At 37.2% G+C, this 17,211-nt stretch overlaps 1 protein-coding gene across 1 annotated transcript; it reads left to right on the top strand.

The window, feature by feature from the left end:
• Positions 1 to 402: 402 nt before the first annotated feature.
• On the top strand, positions 403 to 9,278 carry med8.S (mediator complex subunit 8 S homeolog). Its single transcript, NM_001093472.1, is given in 7 exon segments — positions 403 to 496; positions 3,721 to 3,839; positions 5,647 to 5,791; positions 5,867 to 6,007; positions 6,090 to 6,171; positions 7,994 to 8,245; positions 8,361 to 9,278. Coding segments are annotated over 7 exon segments (810 nt in total). The 5' UTR covers positions 403 to 490; the 3' UTR covers positions 8,426 to 9,278.
• The last annotated feature ends 7,933 nt before the right edge of the window (positions 9,279 to 17,211 follow it).

Raw genomic sequence — 17,211 nt, 5'->3', positions numbered from 1 at the left:
GTGTCTCGCAAAAGCAATTCCCTGCTGTTACCAGGGCCTGCGGGGATATGTTATCGTATAACTGCTAGTGAGCCGCAGGTTAAAATTTATAAAACGTTGGGATGCAGCAAATAGGGGCTTAGTACAGACAGACGTGTAATGTTGTGTCGCTGTCACTTTAAGGAAGGCGTGGTTACCATACTGGCTTCATTAGTAGCGTAAACTTCCGCATGTTATAAATGTGTATACAACTATACAATCCCCCCCTTTCTGTATTTCTGTGTCTTCTTTTTCTGCTATGTCCCCAGAAGTCCCCCCCCCCCTACCGTCGGGTCTGGGGGAGCTAATAGGTATTCGCAGCTGGAGTACATAAGTCCTACACCCCTCCCCTCTGACCCGGAACAAGTTCGTTTTTTTGTCCCTACACAAGCAGATACTCCGGAAGTGCTCCGAATGAACGCGAAAGATTCTTTTTATCTTTTAAAAGAGGGGTTTGACTGAGAACGTGGAAATGCAGGTTAGAATAATACAGGAGCTATGTTTGTTTAGTGTGCGCGCTAGTTTTCGCTAATGTGAATGCTAATATATGGTGTATATCATCAAGTGGCTGTTCTTTTCAAATTAAGTAAGCTGTTTGTAAAGTTATCATTGTGTGCCATAGGATAGTCGGTAATGTGTTGCAGAATTGAATATTTTAAGCAGAGATTTAGTCTCTAATTTGTTGGCGAAGGCACTGGTCCTTCAATTCTATTACCAGCTCCATGACCGAAGTCAAGTAATCCGACTGTCTTTCTGAGTAGCATTTAAAGGAGAACTAAAGTTAAACTAAAGAAGAAGACATGTTTTACATTATGTTTTGGGCTTTCGTATCAGCCCAAGGTAACCACAGCCGTTTAGCAGGGAAGATTTGTGCCTCTGAAGATGCCCCAGTAGCTCCCCTTAGGGACTAGGGTTGCTAACCAGCCGGTATTACATAGTTAAATTGGGTTGAAAAAAGACAAAGTCCATCCAAGTTCAACCCCTCCAAATGAAAACCCAGCACCCATACACACACCCCTCCCTATTTTAAATTAAATTCTATATACCCATACCTATACTAACTATAGAGCTTAGTAACACAATAGCCTTTGATATTATGTCTGTCCAAAAAATCATCCAAGCCATTCTTAAAGGCATTAACTGAATCAGCCATCACAACATCACCCGGCAGTGCATTCCACAACCTCACTGTCCTGACTGTGAAGAACCCCCTACGTTGCTTCAAATGAAAGTTCTTTTCTTCTAGTCTAAAGGGGTGGCCTCTGGTACGGTGATCCACTTTCTGGGTAAAAAGGTCCCCTGCTATTTGTCTATAATGTCCTCTAATGTCTAATCCATGTCGCAAGCGCCTTTTTTCCAGAGAAAACAACCCCAACCTTGACAGTCTACCCTCATAATTTGTCTTCCGTCCCTCTAACCAATTTAGTTGCACGTCTCTGCACTCTCTCCAGCTCATTTATATCCCTCTTAAGGACTGGAGTCCAAAACTGCACTGCATACTCCAGATGAGGCCTTACCAGGGACCTATAAAGAGGCATAATTATGTTTTTTTTATAGGTCCCTGGTAAGGCCTCATCTGGAGTAGCCGGTAAAATACCTGCCGAGGCCGGTATTACATGTTTACCAGCAATGTAGTTGCTGGTAAATTTGCAATACCCTTTTAAAAAAAAAAAAAAAGCCCTTGGCCAGCCCCCAATTCGCTCACAACTGTTTTTGGCCTTCTGACCATCACAGCCCACCCCTTTTGTTCCTGTATATATATTCAGTATATTGTGCATCAGTCCCTAATAGGGTTGCCACCTTTTCTGAAAAGTGGGTGCAGCATCAATAAATATACTCTAAATCCAGCGAATAAGATCCGCACTCTCAGGTCTTAAAAAAAAAATGTATTGTTCAATCACAGACTGACGTTTCGGCTCCCTCCGGGCCTTTCTCAAAGTACCTAGTTAGAGTTAAACCTGCCTTAAATACATAGATTGGCGGGAAGACTGCTGACGTGACTCTGACTAGTCAATATCATCATTATTAAGCGACTCCCTACAGGTTATTTTTAAGACCTGAGAGTCGCTGGATTTAGTATCTGTGTGTATGTGTATATATGTATATATATGTATATCTATCTCTCTATCTCTCTATCTCTCTATCTCTCTATCTCTCTATCTCTCTATCTCTCTATCTCTCTATCTCTCTATCTCTCTATCTCTCTATATATCTATATATCTATCTCTATCTCTCTATCTATATATCTATCTCTATCTCTCTATCTATATATCTATCTCTATCTCTCTATCTATATATATATCTCTATCTCTCTATCTATATATATATCTCTATCTCTCTATCTATATATATCTATCTCTATATATATATATATCTATCTCTATATATATATATATCTATCTATATATATATATATCTATCTCTATATATATATATATATATATATCTATCTCTATATATATATATCTATCTCTATATATATATATATATATATATCTATCTCTATATATATATATATCTATCTCTATATATATATATATATATATCTATCTCTATATATATATATATCTATCTCTATATATATATATATATATATATATATATCTATCTCTATATATATATATATATCTATCTCTATATATATATATATATATATATATATATATATATATATATCTATATATCTATCTCTATATATATATATATAGATAGATAGATAGATAGATAGATAGATAGATAGATAGATAGATAGATAGATAGATAGATAGATAGATAGATAGATAGATAGATAGATAGATAGATAGATATAGATATATATATCCAGCACAATAAGGTATTGCTAGCCATATTCATTTTCAGGGTTTAGTTCTCCTTCAAGGTACTGTTATATTCTACAGGGCTGTGCAATAGAAGGGTGCAGGGCGTCTATCAGAAATCACTGGCCCCCGTACAAAAAAAATTTAAGAAAAATTTAGTTTTAAAAAAATGTCATCTTCTTTGAACAAAACACAGTAGTTGAGTTGCCCAAAGTGTTTTGGCAGAACAGTTTCATTCTAGGGAGCAAGGTTCATTCTAATGTGTATCCATTCAAAAGTGCTGGGATTTGGCCCAGTCTCAAACAATGTCCTGGATTGGGTACATTCTTGTAGGAATTAGAATACTTAGAAATAAGTAGCAGAGCAAAAGTGAGAATGTTTAGTGCAACAGAGAAATAGCTGTACAGTACTGGTATTTTAGTGTGTGTCAGTTTCTGTTTTGACCACCCACACATCTGTAGTAGTATATTAATCTAATATACAAATAGTCTATTTAGTTTTATAGTTATGTGATACTTTTTTGTCTTGCAAATATTTCAAATAGTAGAAGTAACTGGGACCAAGCTACAAAGTAGCATGACTGATTTGCTTGCAGCAAGAAAAAATATTAAGTTGCTGTAACACGCTAATAAACCCTTGATATATAAAAATCTTTATCTAAAAATTGCATTATTGATCATCCATATTGCTGTGATAGTTGTCTGTAAATGTCTGCATTATTCTTCTGTAGTAACAGACATGTCCTGTCTGCTAAACTTAAAAAAATGAATTCTATGACACAAGGGCTACTTTGTGTTAGGCCAACACTTACTTCTGTTTGATGAAAAAAGTTGGGCTTCTTTAAGACTCCTATGACACCTGAATACAATTTTTGCTTTTCCTACAGAGAGAAGAGAAGCAGCTTGAGGCTTGCTTGGATGCCCTTATATCTCAAGTTTCTGATATCAAAAACTCTTTGGTTGGCTTTATCCACAAACTTGAAAATGAATATGACCGTCTGACATGGTGCGTTACAGCAGATTTTATTATTTTTCAGTATTTAAAACATTTAGCAATGCAGGCTATTTCTCGTGGCACATGAGGTATTTTAAATACTCCTGCTGGACAGCATTCACTTTGATCTGGACATCACCAGGAACAGGACTCTTGTGCGTTAAATGCTTTTAGCCATTTTTATTGAGTAGATGGCTACTGATGATGCTTCCTCCATCCCTCTGTCAGAATGAAACCAGGTAATCTAAATTCACAGCTTCTGCATTGTGATTGATTGGCCCGATGACTTACAGGAGGTCAAATTGTAGGTTTTATTGAATCCGACCAGAAAAGCAGTTGCAAATCTCTGAAATTTATAAAAAGTCAATTTTTAGGTGAATGTGCCCAAATAGATTTGAATACTTTTTTAAGTTTAAGAAGAAGACAAGACTAAAAGGTTAGTGGCCAGGGACTAGTGGCTAGCCTGGAATCCTAGTTGTTATAAATCCACTTTGATCACTCTGTGATCTTGATCTTGCCAGACAACAGCATAGATTTGGTGTCCCCAAACTTTTACACCAGGAACAACATTCAAATGTAAAAATAGTTGGGGAGCAACACAATGCCAAATAAGGGATGTTATTGGTTATTTGGTAGCCACTATGTGGACTGGCAGCCTACAGGCGGCTCTAGCAGTATACATGGTTTTTATGCTTTCAAGCTAGGAATTAAACTATTAGCATCTGCTTTAAGGCCATTGGGAGCAACATTCAAGGCATTGGGGAGAAACATGTTGATCACAAGACACTGGTAGGGGAACACTGGAATAGATAAAAATGCAAATGGAAACATAGTCTGCAGTGGTACCCATGAAGAATTTGACAGCCATGTCATGTATTTTACAGACTACAGCAGATAAAGCTACTGTCACCTGCTCCGGGCACTCAAAATTGTATGCACCAGGTGGGGGCATCAGAAAGGCCACCTCAAGGCGGCTAGGAGCCCCAAAACTCCCCTGCTCCTGTGTTAATTTTGGGGCCAAATCCACTCTGTGTGCTCAGGGACAGGGAGGTGCCATTTCAAACACATAAGTACAACTCAACCGAATAAATTGTGTCTGAACATTCTGACCAAACTCCAGCAGACTTTGGTTTACATCTGTAATTGATGATTGAACCCCATCCATTGGGGGGTTGCCACACACACACAATAGCATCATCTACGTTTTTGGCCTTATGTTCTCATTTAAAAATATGCACTAATGGACACAATAGCCAGTACTGATTGCCACCACACATTCCGTGTGATCTTGAAATATTAATGCCTGGGCTTGCTACTAACTAGTTACTCACTAGCAACTACTGAGAGACATTTATCAATTTAAAGCAGCCTGTTGATGTAATTCAGGGGCTGTATTATGTAAGCCAATAGAAATTACCAGTCCCCCTGTTCTGCATAAATGTTTAAAGGGATGTCATAAGTGTGGGCTACTTTCTGCTAAAGCAGTATCAGTGTGTTTGTCCCATTCATTGATTCAATACAACATTGATAATTGTTGGCACAAATGGGTCATGGAATTAAAACTTACAATCAGTTTTTTTCTCTTTTTTTTATGCTTTATTCTTTGTTTGCTTTTATAACCAAAACAGGAACTGCACATTTCCTTTTCATTCAATTTGTGTGATTATGAAACCATTAGAAAGCATATTTCAATTCTCTATATGCGTCTAATGCACAATATATAACAACTGTAATATTCTAAAATCAGTCATTAATGCAGGATTGGTATGGACTGAATTGTTTTTGTGTGTCTCAACCTCTAACTAATATATATTTTTAGGCCCTCTGTACTTGATAGCTTTGCACTGCTGTCTGGGCAATTGAACACACTGAACAAAGTACTAAAAAATGAGAAGACTCCTCTCCTAAGAAACCAGGTCATCATTCCACTTCTTTTGTCTCCCGACAGAGATGAAGAGATCATGGTAAGTATCAGAAATACTGATTTTGATGACAAATATTGTATAAACTTTGATTGTTATTCCTTTCCTTGCCTACAGCGATTGACAGAGGGTAGAGTTCCAGTGTTTAGCCATGAAGTGGTACCAGATCACCTGAGGACAAAACCAGACCCTGATGTGGAAGAGCTAGAAAAACAGATAAGTGCTGATGCAGCCCGTCTCACTTCTGAGGCTGCACAGGTATAGTTCCCCTCTAAGATTTTTTTTTTTATTGGTTTTTACCACATTGTCCATATTGCTAATTTGGTTTTATTTTTTCTAGAAACAAGTTCAAAGTATGAACAAGATGTGTTCCAATCTGTTGGATAAAATTAGCAAAGAAGAGAGGGAGTCTGAACTTGGAAGTGAGTATTTGGTTTGGGTTAATGACTATTATGAGATTGTAAGCTTGCTGTTGTAGTTACTGGAGACAAAACAGAGAAATATTCATATAAATAGTGCCTCTGCTGTAAACCTATATTCATAAGAAAATGTAAATTATCTACCAGTATCTAAAGTACTGTATACTAGCTCCTTTTTTAAAGCCAGTGCCTGCACTTCTGGCAGATATCACACATACACACATTATGTGCATGCTTGTGCCCCAACGTGGCTGCTTGCAATGAGAGCTAGGGGGGGTACTTGACGCAATACTATTTTTTTAAATAGTGGATATAGTGCATTCCTAGTGCTTGGATTTTCACTGTTCTTCTGCACTTCTAATAATAGTTTCTAGACTGGAGCATAAAAGCACTTTTTTTCATAGATTTTTTCTTCTTTATACCAGCTTTGACTACAAATGTGCTGTAAGTGAAAATTAAAGTCCAAAGTAAAATGGCAGAGGGCCTTTGTAGGCATAATGAGATAAGTAGATTATTATGAAAATGGTTTATTTACATGATGCAGGGTTTTACATGTGAGCTGTTGTATGCAATATTTTTTTATAGAGACCTACATTGTTCTGGGGGTATAGTTTTCCTTTAAGGTATGAAGAGCCAAATAACAGAAAGATCCATTATCCGGGAAAACCCTAGGTCCCGCACATTCTGGATAAGTGGTCCCATACCTGTATAAAACAGAATTGTCTTTTCATTTCTAGGACAATTGATTTAACAAAGTAACATCAATAGCATACAAACGACTGGTGCACTCAAAACCAAAACAACAGCTGCCTGGTAGCTGAGATAGATAGATAGATAGATAGATAAATTTCACATAGAGCCGCATACCAATTTCTTCTTCATAAATCAAGTGATATTTATTTGCATAGATTTATGCAAATCTATGCAAATAAATATCACTTGATTTATGAAGAAGAAATTGGTGTGCGGCTCTATGGGAAATTTGTACATAATATTTGAACCAGCACCCACAACCACAAAATCCGGATCCGAGTGCGGCTGCCTGCAGGAAATTATATATCTATCTCTCTCTATCTCTCTCTATCTCTATCTCTCTATCTCGTAATCATAAATAGAAAATTGCCAGTTTAAAAAATAAAGACAGCCCCCTGGGATCATATGATTCACTGGTCACACAAACATGCCAAACAAAATATACGTTAGGTCACATGAGCCAATTAACAGACAGAGTTCTGTCTTTTGCTTCAACACTTCTTCCTGTTAGAGTTGTAGTATTTCTGGTCAGGTGATCTCTGAGGCAGCACACAGACCATCACGAAATGGTGGTTCAAGGCAAGAGATGTAAAAGGACAATATTTACTTAAGTATATATAACATACTGTTGCTTAAGTGTTCATTTTGGGGGTATAGTTTTCCTTTGTCTACTAGAAAATGATGTAAACATGAAATAAACCCAATAAGTTGGTTTTGCTTCCAAAATGATTAATAATATCTTAGTTTGGATCAAGTACAAGGTACTGTTTTATTATTACAGAGAAAAAATAAATCATTTTAAAATAAAATTGGATTATTTGGATAAAATAGAGTCTATGGGAGACGGCCTTTCCATTATTCAGAGCATTCTGGATAATGGGTTTCTGGATAACAGATCCCATACCTGTATTCGTTTTTTATTTCAGTACTCTGTTTTACAGTGCTGCAAAATGTTAGTGCAGAAGAAATAAGGTCTATTTTCGAATTCTATTTTTCCATAAGTAATAAAAGTCTCAGGTCTCATGTTTGGTCCATTTCCTTACACTTGTACATGTGTAATCTCTTATTCTAGGTTTAAGACAGAACAAGCAAACATTTAACCCTACTGACACAAATGCACTTGTAGCAGCTGTGGCATTTGGAAAAGGACTTTCAAATCGTCGACCACCAGGACAAGGTGGCCCTATGGCTCCAGGACAGACAGGAGCAAGTGGTATGATCCCAGGTGCTGCAGGCATGCAACAGGTTCCAATGTCATTGTCTCAAAACCAACAGCAGCAGCAGCACATGGCTGGAGTATCAATGTCACAGGGCAGCCAGCCAGGTAGGTGCTATTTGCATGGTCTCCCCACTTTGGTTATGGAGATTGTCTTTCTGTATGCATCCTTTTTAATCTGACCACATTCCTTTTATGTAAATTATCTTTTCATATCCAATAGGTAAGATGCCCAGCAGTATTAAAACCAACATCAAATCTGCATCAATGCACCCATATCAGCGATGAAAACTTCTAATATGAAACCTGTTGTGATGGGACACTTAAAGGATTTATAAGACTAAAATAAAATATCACCTACCACAGTTATTGTTATTGACTTTTTATTGGATTCTTTATGTCTAACGTGTGTTTCACTTGTCCAGCCTGCTTTGGATGGACACTATTCAGAACTATTTGATGTTATGTATTACAGCAAAAGGGAAAAGTAACTCCTGTTTTTGTAAAACTCTAAAGCATAATACACTTAATCGTCTCTTTTCTCTTTGTAATGTAGGATTTTTGTTTAAAGGGGTGGTTCGCCTTTAAGCTAACTTTTATGTTATATGGCTAATTATAAGCAACTTTTCAATTGGTTGTTATCATGTATTTTTTTTATAGTTCTGTCCAGCCTTCAAATAGGGGGTCACTGACCCCATCTTAAAACAAATGCTCTGTAAGGCGACACATTTATTGTTATTTTTATTACACTTTTTTTATTCAGGCCACTCCTATTCATATTCCAGTTTCTCGTTCAAAGGAATGCATGGTTGCTAGGGTCATTTGGATCCTAACAACCAGACATCTGAAACTGCAAACTGGAGACCTGCTGAATAAAAAAAACACATGAAGACCAATTGCAAACTGTCTCAGAATACCACTCTCTACATTATACTAAACATTAATTTAAAGGTGAACAACCCCTTTAAGTGCACAGGTGTAATCTTTTCACAGTTTTCGCCGGTATTCTGCCTACAATGTAATTGCAAAATAAAATACTTTTCATAAAGTTAGCAGGTAATAGGTCCTTGTATACAAATACAGAAAGGGGATTCTTAATGGAAATGTAAACAGACACTATGCTGAAAATAAAAAATTACAACAAAGATTTAAATATTTTTTTTGACAGAGGTTTGAACACATCTGTGTGGTGCTTGCATGGAGAAAACATTTTTTTCAAAACACATCTGTTAATAGAGCTGCTCCAGCAGAATTCTGCACTGAAATTCGTTTCTTAAAAGAGATTTTTTTTTTTATATTCAATTTTGAATTCTGACATGGGGCTAGACATATTGTCAGTTTCCCAGCTGCCCCCAGTCATGTTATTTGTACTCTGATAAACTTCAGTCACTCTTTACTGCTGTACTACAAGTTGGGAGTGGTATCACCCCCCCAAACAATGGGAAGGTAACCAGATAACAGCTCCCTAACACAAGATAACAGCTGCCTGGTAGATCTAAGAACAGCACTCAATAGTAAAATCTGGGTCCCACTGCGACACATTCAGTTACATTGAGTAGGAGAAACAGCAGCCTGTCAGAAAGCAGTTCCTTCCTAAAGTGCTGGTTCTTTCTGAAAGCACATGACCAGGGAAAATGACCAATATTATAAATAGTGATGGGCGAATTTATTCGCCAGGCGCGAATTTGTGCGTTTCGCCGCCAGCGAATAAATTCGCGAAACGCCCGCGAAAATTCACGTCAAAAACTCGCCGGCGTCAAAATTTTTTTTTTTTAAAAAAACGAGACGCCGGCGCCGTTTCGCGAATTTTTCGCCGTTTCGCGAATTTCGCACGAAATTCGCAAATTTTTCGGCGAAGCGAAACGGCGCAAATTCGCCCATCACTAATTATAAATTTAAAAAAAATACACTTGCTGGTTCAGAAATGAATTTTTATATTATAGAGTGAATTATTTGCAGTGTAAACAGTGTAATTTAGAAATAAAAACACCATAAAAATATAGTGACAGAATCCCTTTAAATAATGTGGGAAAAACGAACTCATCTTCAACCAAGAATCAAGTTTCAACAGTAGTTTGCATGCTTCTGCATGTTTCTGCACAGGTGTTAATTAGGTGGCTTCTGCTAAATTGGTTTAAGTGTCAGATCCAGCAACACAGAGAAAAGAACTGGACAAATACCATTTTAATAGCAATTGCTTGTACAAATCACTTTAAAACCATTGCAAATTATTAAGTAATGTATGTAGGAATTGCACTTAGAATTACATTTTCTTTAGTGGAACTAAAATATTTCGGCTGGCGTTCCCCTTCAATACAGTATCTTTTATGAGCAGCTTGTTTTATAGCTTGTCTACACACGACTGGTGGGTCCTCCCTTTTAGCTTAACTTTACAAAGTAACACTCACAACAATCTTGTGTTACCCCATACAGCTAGTTATTCAGGTTTTTTTTGTGTCACATAGATAGCTTTATGCATTCACTTAGCCTTTGTTTTCTGCAGTTGTTATTATATGAATTGGCTGGCTAGCCATGATGCAGTTTTGTTTGTCTGTAAAGGAGCAGTCATCTCTCAATGCCATGTTCAACACCCCCCTTCCATTCACTATATGAATGCATGTCATACACAATATGCATTTGTTCATTCAGTAAAATGAAGATGGCAACATAGAGCTACTTGCTCGCAGCTGCAGCTCTAAAAAAAAACACTTGCATGTGGAATTAGTCCATGTCAGGTGTTTGGTCAAATTCATGGGGCAGTTAAACTTTAACTTAACTTTTAATATGATGTAGACAATGATTCTTAGACAATTTGCAATTGGTCTTCTTTTGTTTGTTTTTTAATTATTTACCTTTTTATTCAGCAGTGCTCCAGTTTGGAATATTTTTCAGACCTGGTTGCTTAGGTCTAATTTGCCACAGCAACCAGGCAGCTTGAGTGAGAAACTGAAATTTAAATAATAGGAGACTAAATTAAAAGAGGAATATTAAAAAGTGGCAGTAATAATAAAATTGTAGTCTCAAAGATCAATGTTTTTTTGGCGGATGGGGTCAGTCACCCTGCTGGAAAGAAGGAGGCAAATTGTTCAGAAATATAAAAAGTAGGACCAATTGAAAAGCTGCAAAGATTAGGACATTCTATGACAATACTAAAAGTTAACCACCCCTTTAATTGCAATTTCACTACAGTTTGCACCCCTCAAATTCCAATGCTGAATGTTTGTACGGTATCAATCACAGTATAGTGGTGCCAGCAAATGGATGTATTGTGTATTGAGATGGCAGCCATATCTGTATGAAATGTTAGCAAAATTAAACTATTTGGTACAATTTATTAATTCCATGCAATTATTTCTTATTTTCACTAATAAAAAACCCTACATAGTCCCTGCTCCCCCTGCATAAGTGCCCCTAATACTTTACTCGCCTATAGGTGCAGAGCAGTGCTGTCCAACTTCTGTGGTACCGAGGGCCAAATTTTTTCCGGCCTACATAGTGGAGGGATGATGTCCAAATCTGAAAATATTCCATGTCAACCCCCCCCCCCCCCCCCCGAGGTCATGTAGAAGTCAATGGCAAGTTTTCGTACGATGATCCGGAAATTTTTTGGTTTTCAGGCCTCAAATCCGAAAAAATCATAAATTTATCATTTTTTCACGATTTTATTGAGAGTTTATTTAGTATTTTCCCACCTCGAATTTTTCTTATTATTTTATTGATAGATAAAGTGAAACTTGGGATGGGAGTTTGGGCAAAGTTGTTTTGATAAAATAATGAGAGAAATTTGGATTTTTAGTAAATAACTCCCTCAGTTTCACCTTGGGCATTGCGTTTTGCATTTTGGTTAATCATCAAAAAAAAGAGGTCATGTTGCCTTATGCTGAAGTGGACAATGACCTCAAACACACCAGTAAACGAGCAACATCTTGGTTCCAGACCAACAGACTGACGTTATGGAGTGACCAGCTCAATTCCCGGACCTTAATCCAAAAATGCTGTTTCTGAAGCAAATCCAAGAAATGCAGAAGAATTGTGGAATATAACAGGTGCCAGAAGTTGGTTGACTCCATGCAACACAGATGTACAGCAATTCTCAGAAACGGTGCTTATACAAATATTAGTTCAGTGATTCAAAGGAAAGCAAAATCTTGAAACATTGTTTAGTTAATACAGTGAATGAGTTTGTAAAGGAGAATGCTGACATTGTTTTTTTTTTTTAAACAGCCTAATATTCCCTTTTCTTCACTTTCTATAAAGGTATAACACAAATCTGAAACATTTTTCTTCATGTTTCGGAATAGAATGTGCAGTGTTCCCAATGCATTTGCGTGTATGGAAATAAAAGCTTTTATAAGGATTTTGAGCTTTGTTCACTTTTTTAAACACGTTTATTATTCTGAACACAACTGTATATGTTGATGGCCATTACACTTAAACAGACCGAGGATTACAAAGCTGCACTTCATAGTTAATGAACAACTCCCTTTTTCATTAGAAAAAAATGTTGATTGCCATGGTCTTGTATATTCTTATAAATGAAACATCTACATTTGTCAAAAATTTTAACTGTATTCTTGCATTCCGTTTTATTTGGACAGAGACTTCTAAAATCCACAATCCTCTGTGGGACAGTCTAAAAACCTAAGACGATTATTTGGGCAAATTCCCATGCAGTCCAGTTGTTTGTAACTTGGCCACAGATATGGATGGGTATGGTAACAGGACATCTGCCATTGATTTCTACATGACCTCGGCAGGTTTGAGATGGAGTACTTTTTTATTCTGAATTTTAGCAGCCTCAGGGTTTAGTAAATCACAAAAAAATCTATTTTTTTTTTCTTGAAAAAATAGTTTTCCCCTTTCAAAATCGGACTTTAATAAATAACTCCTAGTGTCTAGATAAATTTTCTCTGCTCTGGTAAACAAAGCATTGGTGATCAAAACTCCTTGACTTATTTGTGGTAACTGTGAAGATCTTGCCAGCATGGCAGTGTCATCCTCACATCCGCAAAAGCAATTCAGTACTGGCTGGTGCAACACTAGACACCATGGATGATTTTATTGTGTCACAAAATTCTAGGATAAAGTTCCCACAAATGACTATGGCTCTTTTTTAGGACTTCATGTATATTCATGATCCTGTATTCCTGTGTGTAGACCTGCCTTCATCTGTGCCTGGGCTTCAAATTTAAGCCTTGTCAGACCCTTCCTGTGCCTTGCTCTGGACTGGTACCTGTTATGTACCTGACCTTGTTAACCTACCTGTGCTTTTAATAAAGTGTGTTCCTGTTCTTGCATGTACCTGTCCGGCTGTACCCCAGTCCCTGTTTCCTCCGTGATCCTCACTCCAAACATCTAAGCACCAGTGCCGCTGGTGCAGTCCTGCGTGGAACCAATTTATAAGACCCGTAACCCGTATATTTACCCACTTTGATCCGCTACCCAACCCAGACCTGCAACTGCCTTATCCGCAACTCGCCGATCATCATTAAACAGGAAGTGATGTTGCTGCAAACTGGAAGTGACATCCTCAAATGTGGGCAGGGACAGAAACAGAGTAAAACATTGCAATACAACATAAGATAAGACATTTAGATGAAACCTGCAACCCACGGACCCACGACCTGCATCTATACCTACACCTGAAAATCCTACCCTCATCCCGCAAGACTCTAGCTGGTGGTACATTTGGACCACTGGCTCCTAACAACATACTAGTGAATGTCACAAGTAAAAAAAAAAAATTTGAGTGGTTTAAAATAAAAGTATCTCTGAGAACAATCTTTCAGTGTAGAATTTGTTATTCAGTAATATAAGGTAATAATGGTTTTGCAAAACATTGTAAATAACTGGGCACCACCCTGAGCATTACTAAGACAGCCCTGGTTAATGTATCAATGAGTGCACCTGTAATTTGAGTAACTGGGCTTCACTTGTTGGTACCACAAGAGGCCCACACCTGCCTTAAATAACATTGCATACTAAAAATCACAGTAGTGACATTTTCTCTGTGTGATGTTGCAGCACTTGCACACAAACCAGTCACTGTTCTGCTCAGTATGGTATTTACTATGGTATATACAAGGGAGCAGTGTTGCATATCTCAGTCTGTTAAACAATGGTACTGGCTGTGTCCCCTGTCCCCTCCCTCCCTTGGCATGTGCATGCATTCCTTCTTAGAAATCCCCACACAAGCATTAACACACAATTTTATAGTCAACCCACATGCACTTTATACATATTTGTATTATTCTACTTAACCTACTACAGGCACATACCTAACACTGCTCCACTTGATACATGCACATTAACCCCTCTTGGCTGTCCGTCACATCCCCTTGGATACCAGGAATGTGCTGCCTTAAACCTTTCACACACTTGGAGGGTGTAGGTTTAGCAACCCAGCCTTTAGCTGTAGGTGGGGGCAGAGGCAAGAGACAAAAGTATTTGTGTCAAGGAGTCAGAGGCTTGTCTGTGACTGAGGAATGTGCCCCTGTTATGCAGGCTAAGTTGCTGATCACCTGAATGAAAATAACCTTTGTTTTAATAAGTGTTAAGAAAATAAGTGACGTATGATTTAACATCTACACCTGCTGTAATAAATGTACTTCAGTAATATTGTGTGTCCTGCCTGTGATGTCCTACTTGTTCTTCATACAAACTATACTTATATTTAACATCACAAAATGTTCTGCCTACCATTTAGATAAAGAGCGAGCAAAGTTCATACTCTGTGGTTATCTCAGTAACATAAGCGTGACGCCCAGAATCACTAAGCAACTGACTGACCCCCACGTGGCCTGACATGGATAGACAAAAAGTCTTTGTATTAGTCCCAAACAATTTAGACCAACCCTTGTAATATTAATTATACATGATTTTTGTTCAAGTATTAAAAAAACAAGATATGAGCTTAGATACCCTTCCCCACGACTGCTTACTATTATTATTAACAAGTATTTATAAACTGACAATTAGTGTTGTACTTAAATTTGTGTATAAAGTGAATATGCAGATTACATAAAAAAAACAACAGCCTACACAAGAGATAAAGAGCACCCTTCCCAAAAGAGCGTAAATACTATGAAACCACACATGCATGATAATATGCGTTTTTCAACCTGTAGTTTTCTTTTCCCAACATGTATTTCTGTTTTTTTTCTTTCCCCACAATTCTGAAGAATTTTAGTAAACTTTTGTGAAAAAAAGCCAAATGGAAAACAATTAACAAGCAGAATGTAGCCATACTGCTTGTCAATACGCAACGTAATTACGTCACCAGCATACAATGCCGTAAATACGTATATGCGAAATCCATCGTGCAACAGTTTGGCCGCCATAGAGAGAATATGCAGCATATTTCAGCAAAATGTTTTCTAAACCTGCAGATCCCATAGAGTTCAATAATATGGCATTTCCTTATGGCATTGGCGTTTCTGCTAAAAAACGCATATACTGGTGTCTTGTAACGGATGTTGGCTCGCAAGGGAAATGCTATAGTGCATACTCCATTATTTTCAATAGGACTTCATTTTACACGGTTTTTCATACACGGTTTTAAAAACGCAAAGTAAAAAACGCCACGTGTGACCTTGCCCTGAAGAGCAGAAATTCTGTTCTTCTATTGCAATTGTGCTCTCTGCATTAGTGATGCGGCCTCCCCTCGACCCACTCCGGCGCTTGGAAAGGTAAGCACTTGGTGTGAGGGAGGGCCGCATCCACTTCAGGCAGCGAAAAGCCCAGAAACACTGTTGGCGAGGCCCTGCCACCGACCTGCCCAACTAATATCTGGCTGAAAATCAGCTTGTTGATGCAGTCCCCATCCCAGTGGTCTACACTACTGTTGTTGTGACTAGTGGATCGTTAAGTGTATGGAAACTGTAAATTTAAACACTGATGCAAGTATCAGAGAGAAAAAAAGAAGGATTGATAAGGGGGTGTGGATTATGCAATAATATAGTACAGGAATGGGATCCGTTATCCAGAAACACGGACAGCGCTGAATTCCCCGAAGGCCATCTCCCATAGACTCCATTTTAATCAAGTTTTTAAAATTTTGAAAAACTATTTCTTTTTTTTTTTTACTTGATTCCAGCTAAGGTATAATTTATCCATAATGGTGGCAAAACTAATCTTATTTGGATTATTAACTTTTATTTGATTTACTTTTAACAAACTTAAAGGGGTTGTTCACCTTTGAGATAACTTTTAGTATGATGCAGAGCGTGATATTCTGAGACAATTAGCAATAAAAAGTTATTTAGCTTTTTATTCAGCAGATTTTCAATTTGCATTTTAAGCGATCTGGTAGCTAGGGTTAAAATTACCCTTGAGAACATCATACTTTCCCTGTAACCCCTAAAACATACAGTATAAGGGACAAGAACCAGAAAAGAAGTAAGTAAGCGTTACTGGGGTATAAAGATTAGCTTATAGGCCCTTTGTGTATAAGTAATTCATACTACACATTTTCTGTATTTTAGTACTCATTATCTAGTTGTGCTATTAGTGGTGATAACTTAGGCTAAGCTGGGCAGTAACCTAATCAGTAGTAAAATAGACAGTAGCAAATAAACACTTGGTTGCTTGCTAAGGGTTACTGCACTGGTGGAAATCTTTCCAGCTTCAGTTGTATGTTTTATATATATATATATATATATATATATATATATATATATATATATATATATATATATATATATATATATATATATATATATATATATATATTTGCAAAAAAGAGCGACACTCACAGGTTGTTTTCAGTGTAGATAAGTTGTGCTTTATTCCACTCAACGTTTCGATCCCTCACAGGGATCTTCGTCAGGAGATTACAAACAAACCATATATATATATATATATGTATATATATATATACTGTATGTATATATATATATATATATGTATAAAACAAAACATCAAAGATTGAATTCCAAGTATTATGAGAGACAAGAAGAAGGAGATCCCTCTCCTGTACAGCTTTCAGTCTTAGTGGGTGGGTAAGTTCTAGACAAAAAAAACAGGGTAAGAAGTGTAGTCATACACTATGGATGGAGAATGACCTATTTGTGTTA

Source organism: Xenopus laevis, chromosome 4S (genome assembly GCF_017654675.1).
Source record: "Xenopus laevis strain J_2021 chromosome 4S, Xenopus_laevis_v10.1, whole genome shotgun sequence".
In the NCBI taxonomy this organism is placed as follows: domain Eukaryota; kingdom Metazoa; phylum Chordata; class Amphibia; order Anura; family Pipidae; genus Xenopus; species Xenopus laevis.
This window is presented reverse-complemented; position numbering and strand designations above follow the sequence as displayed.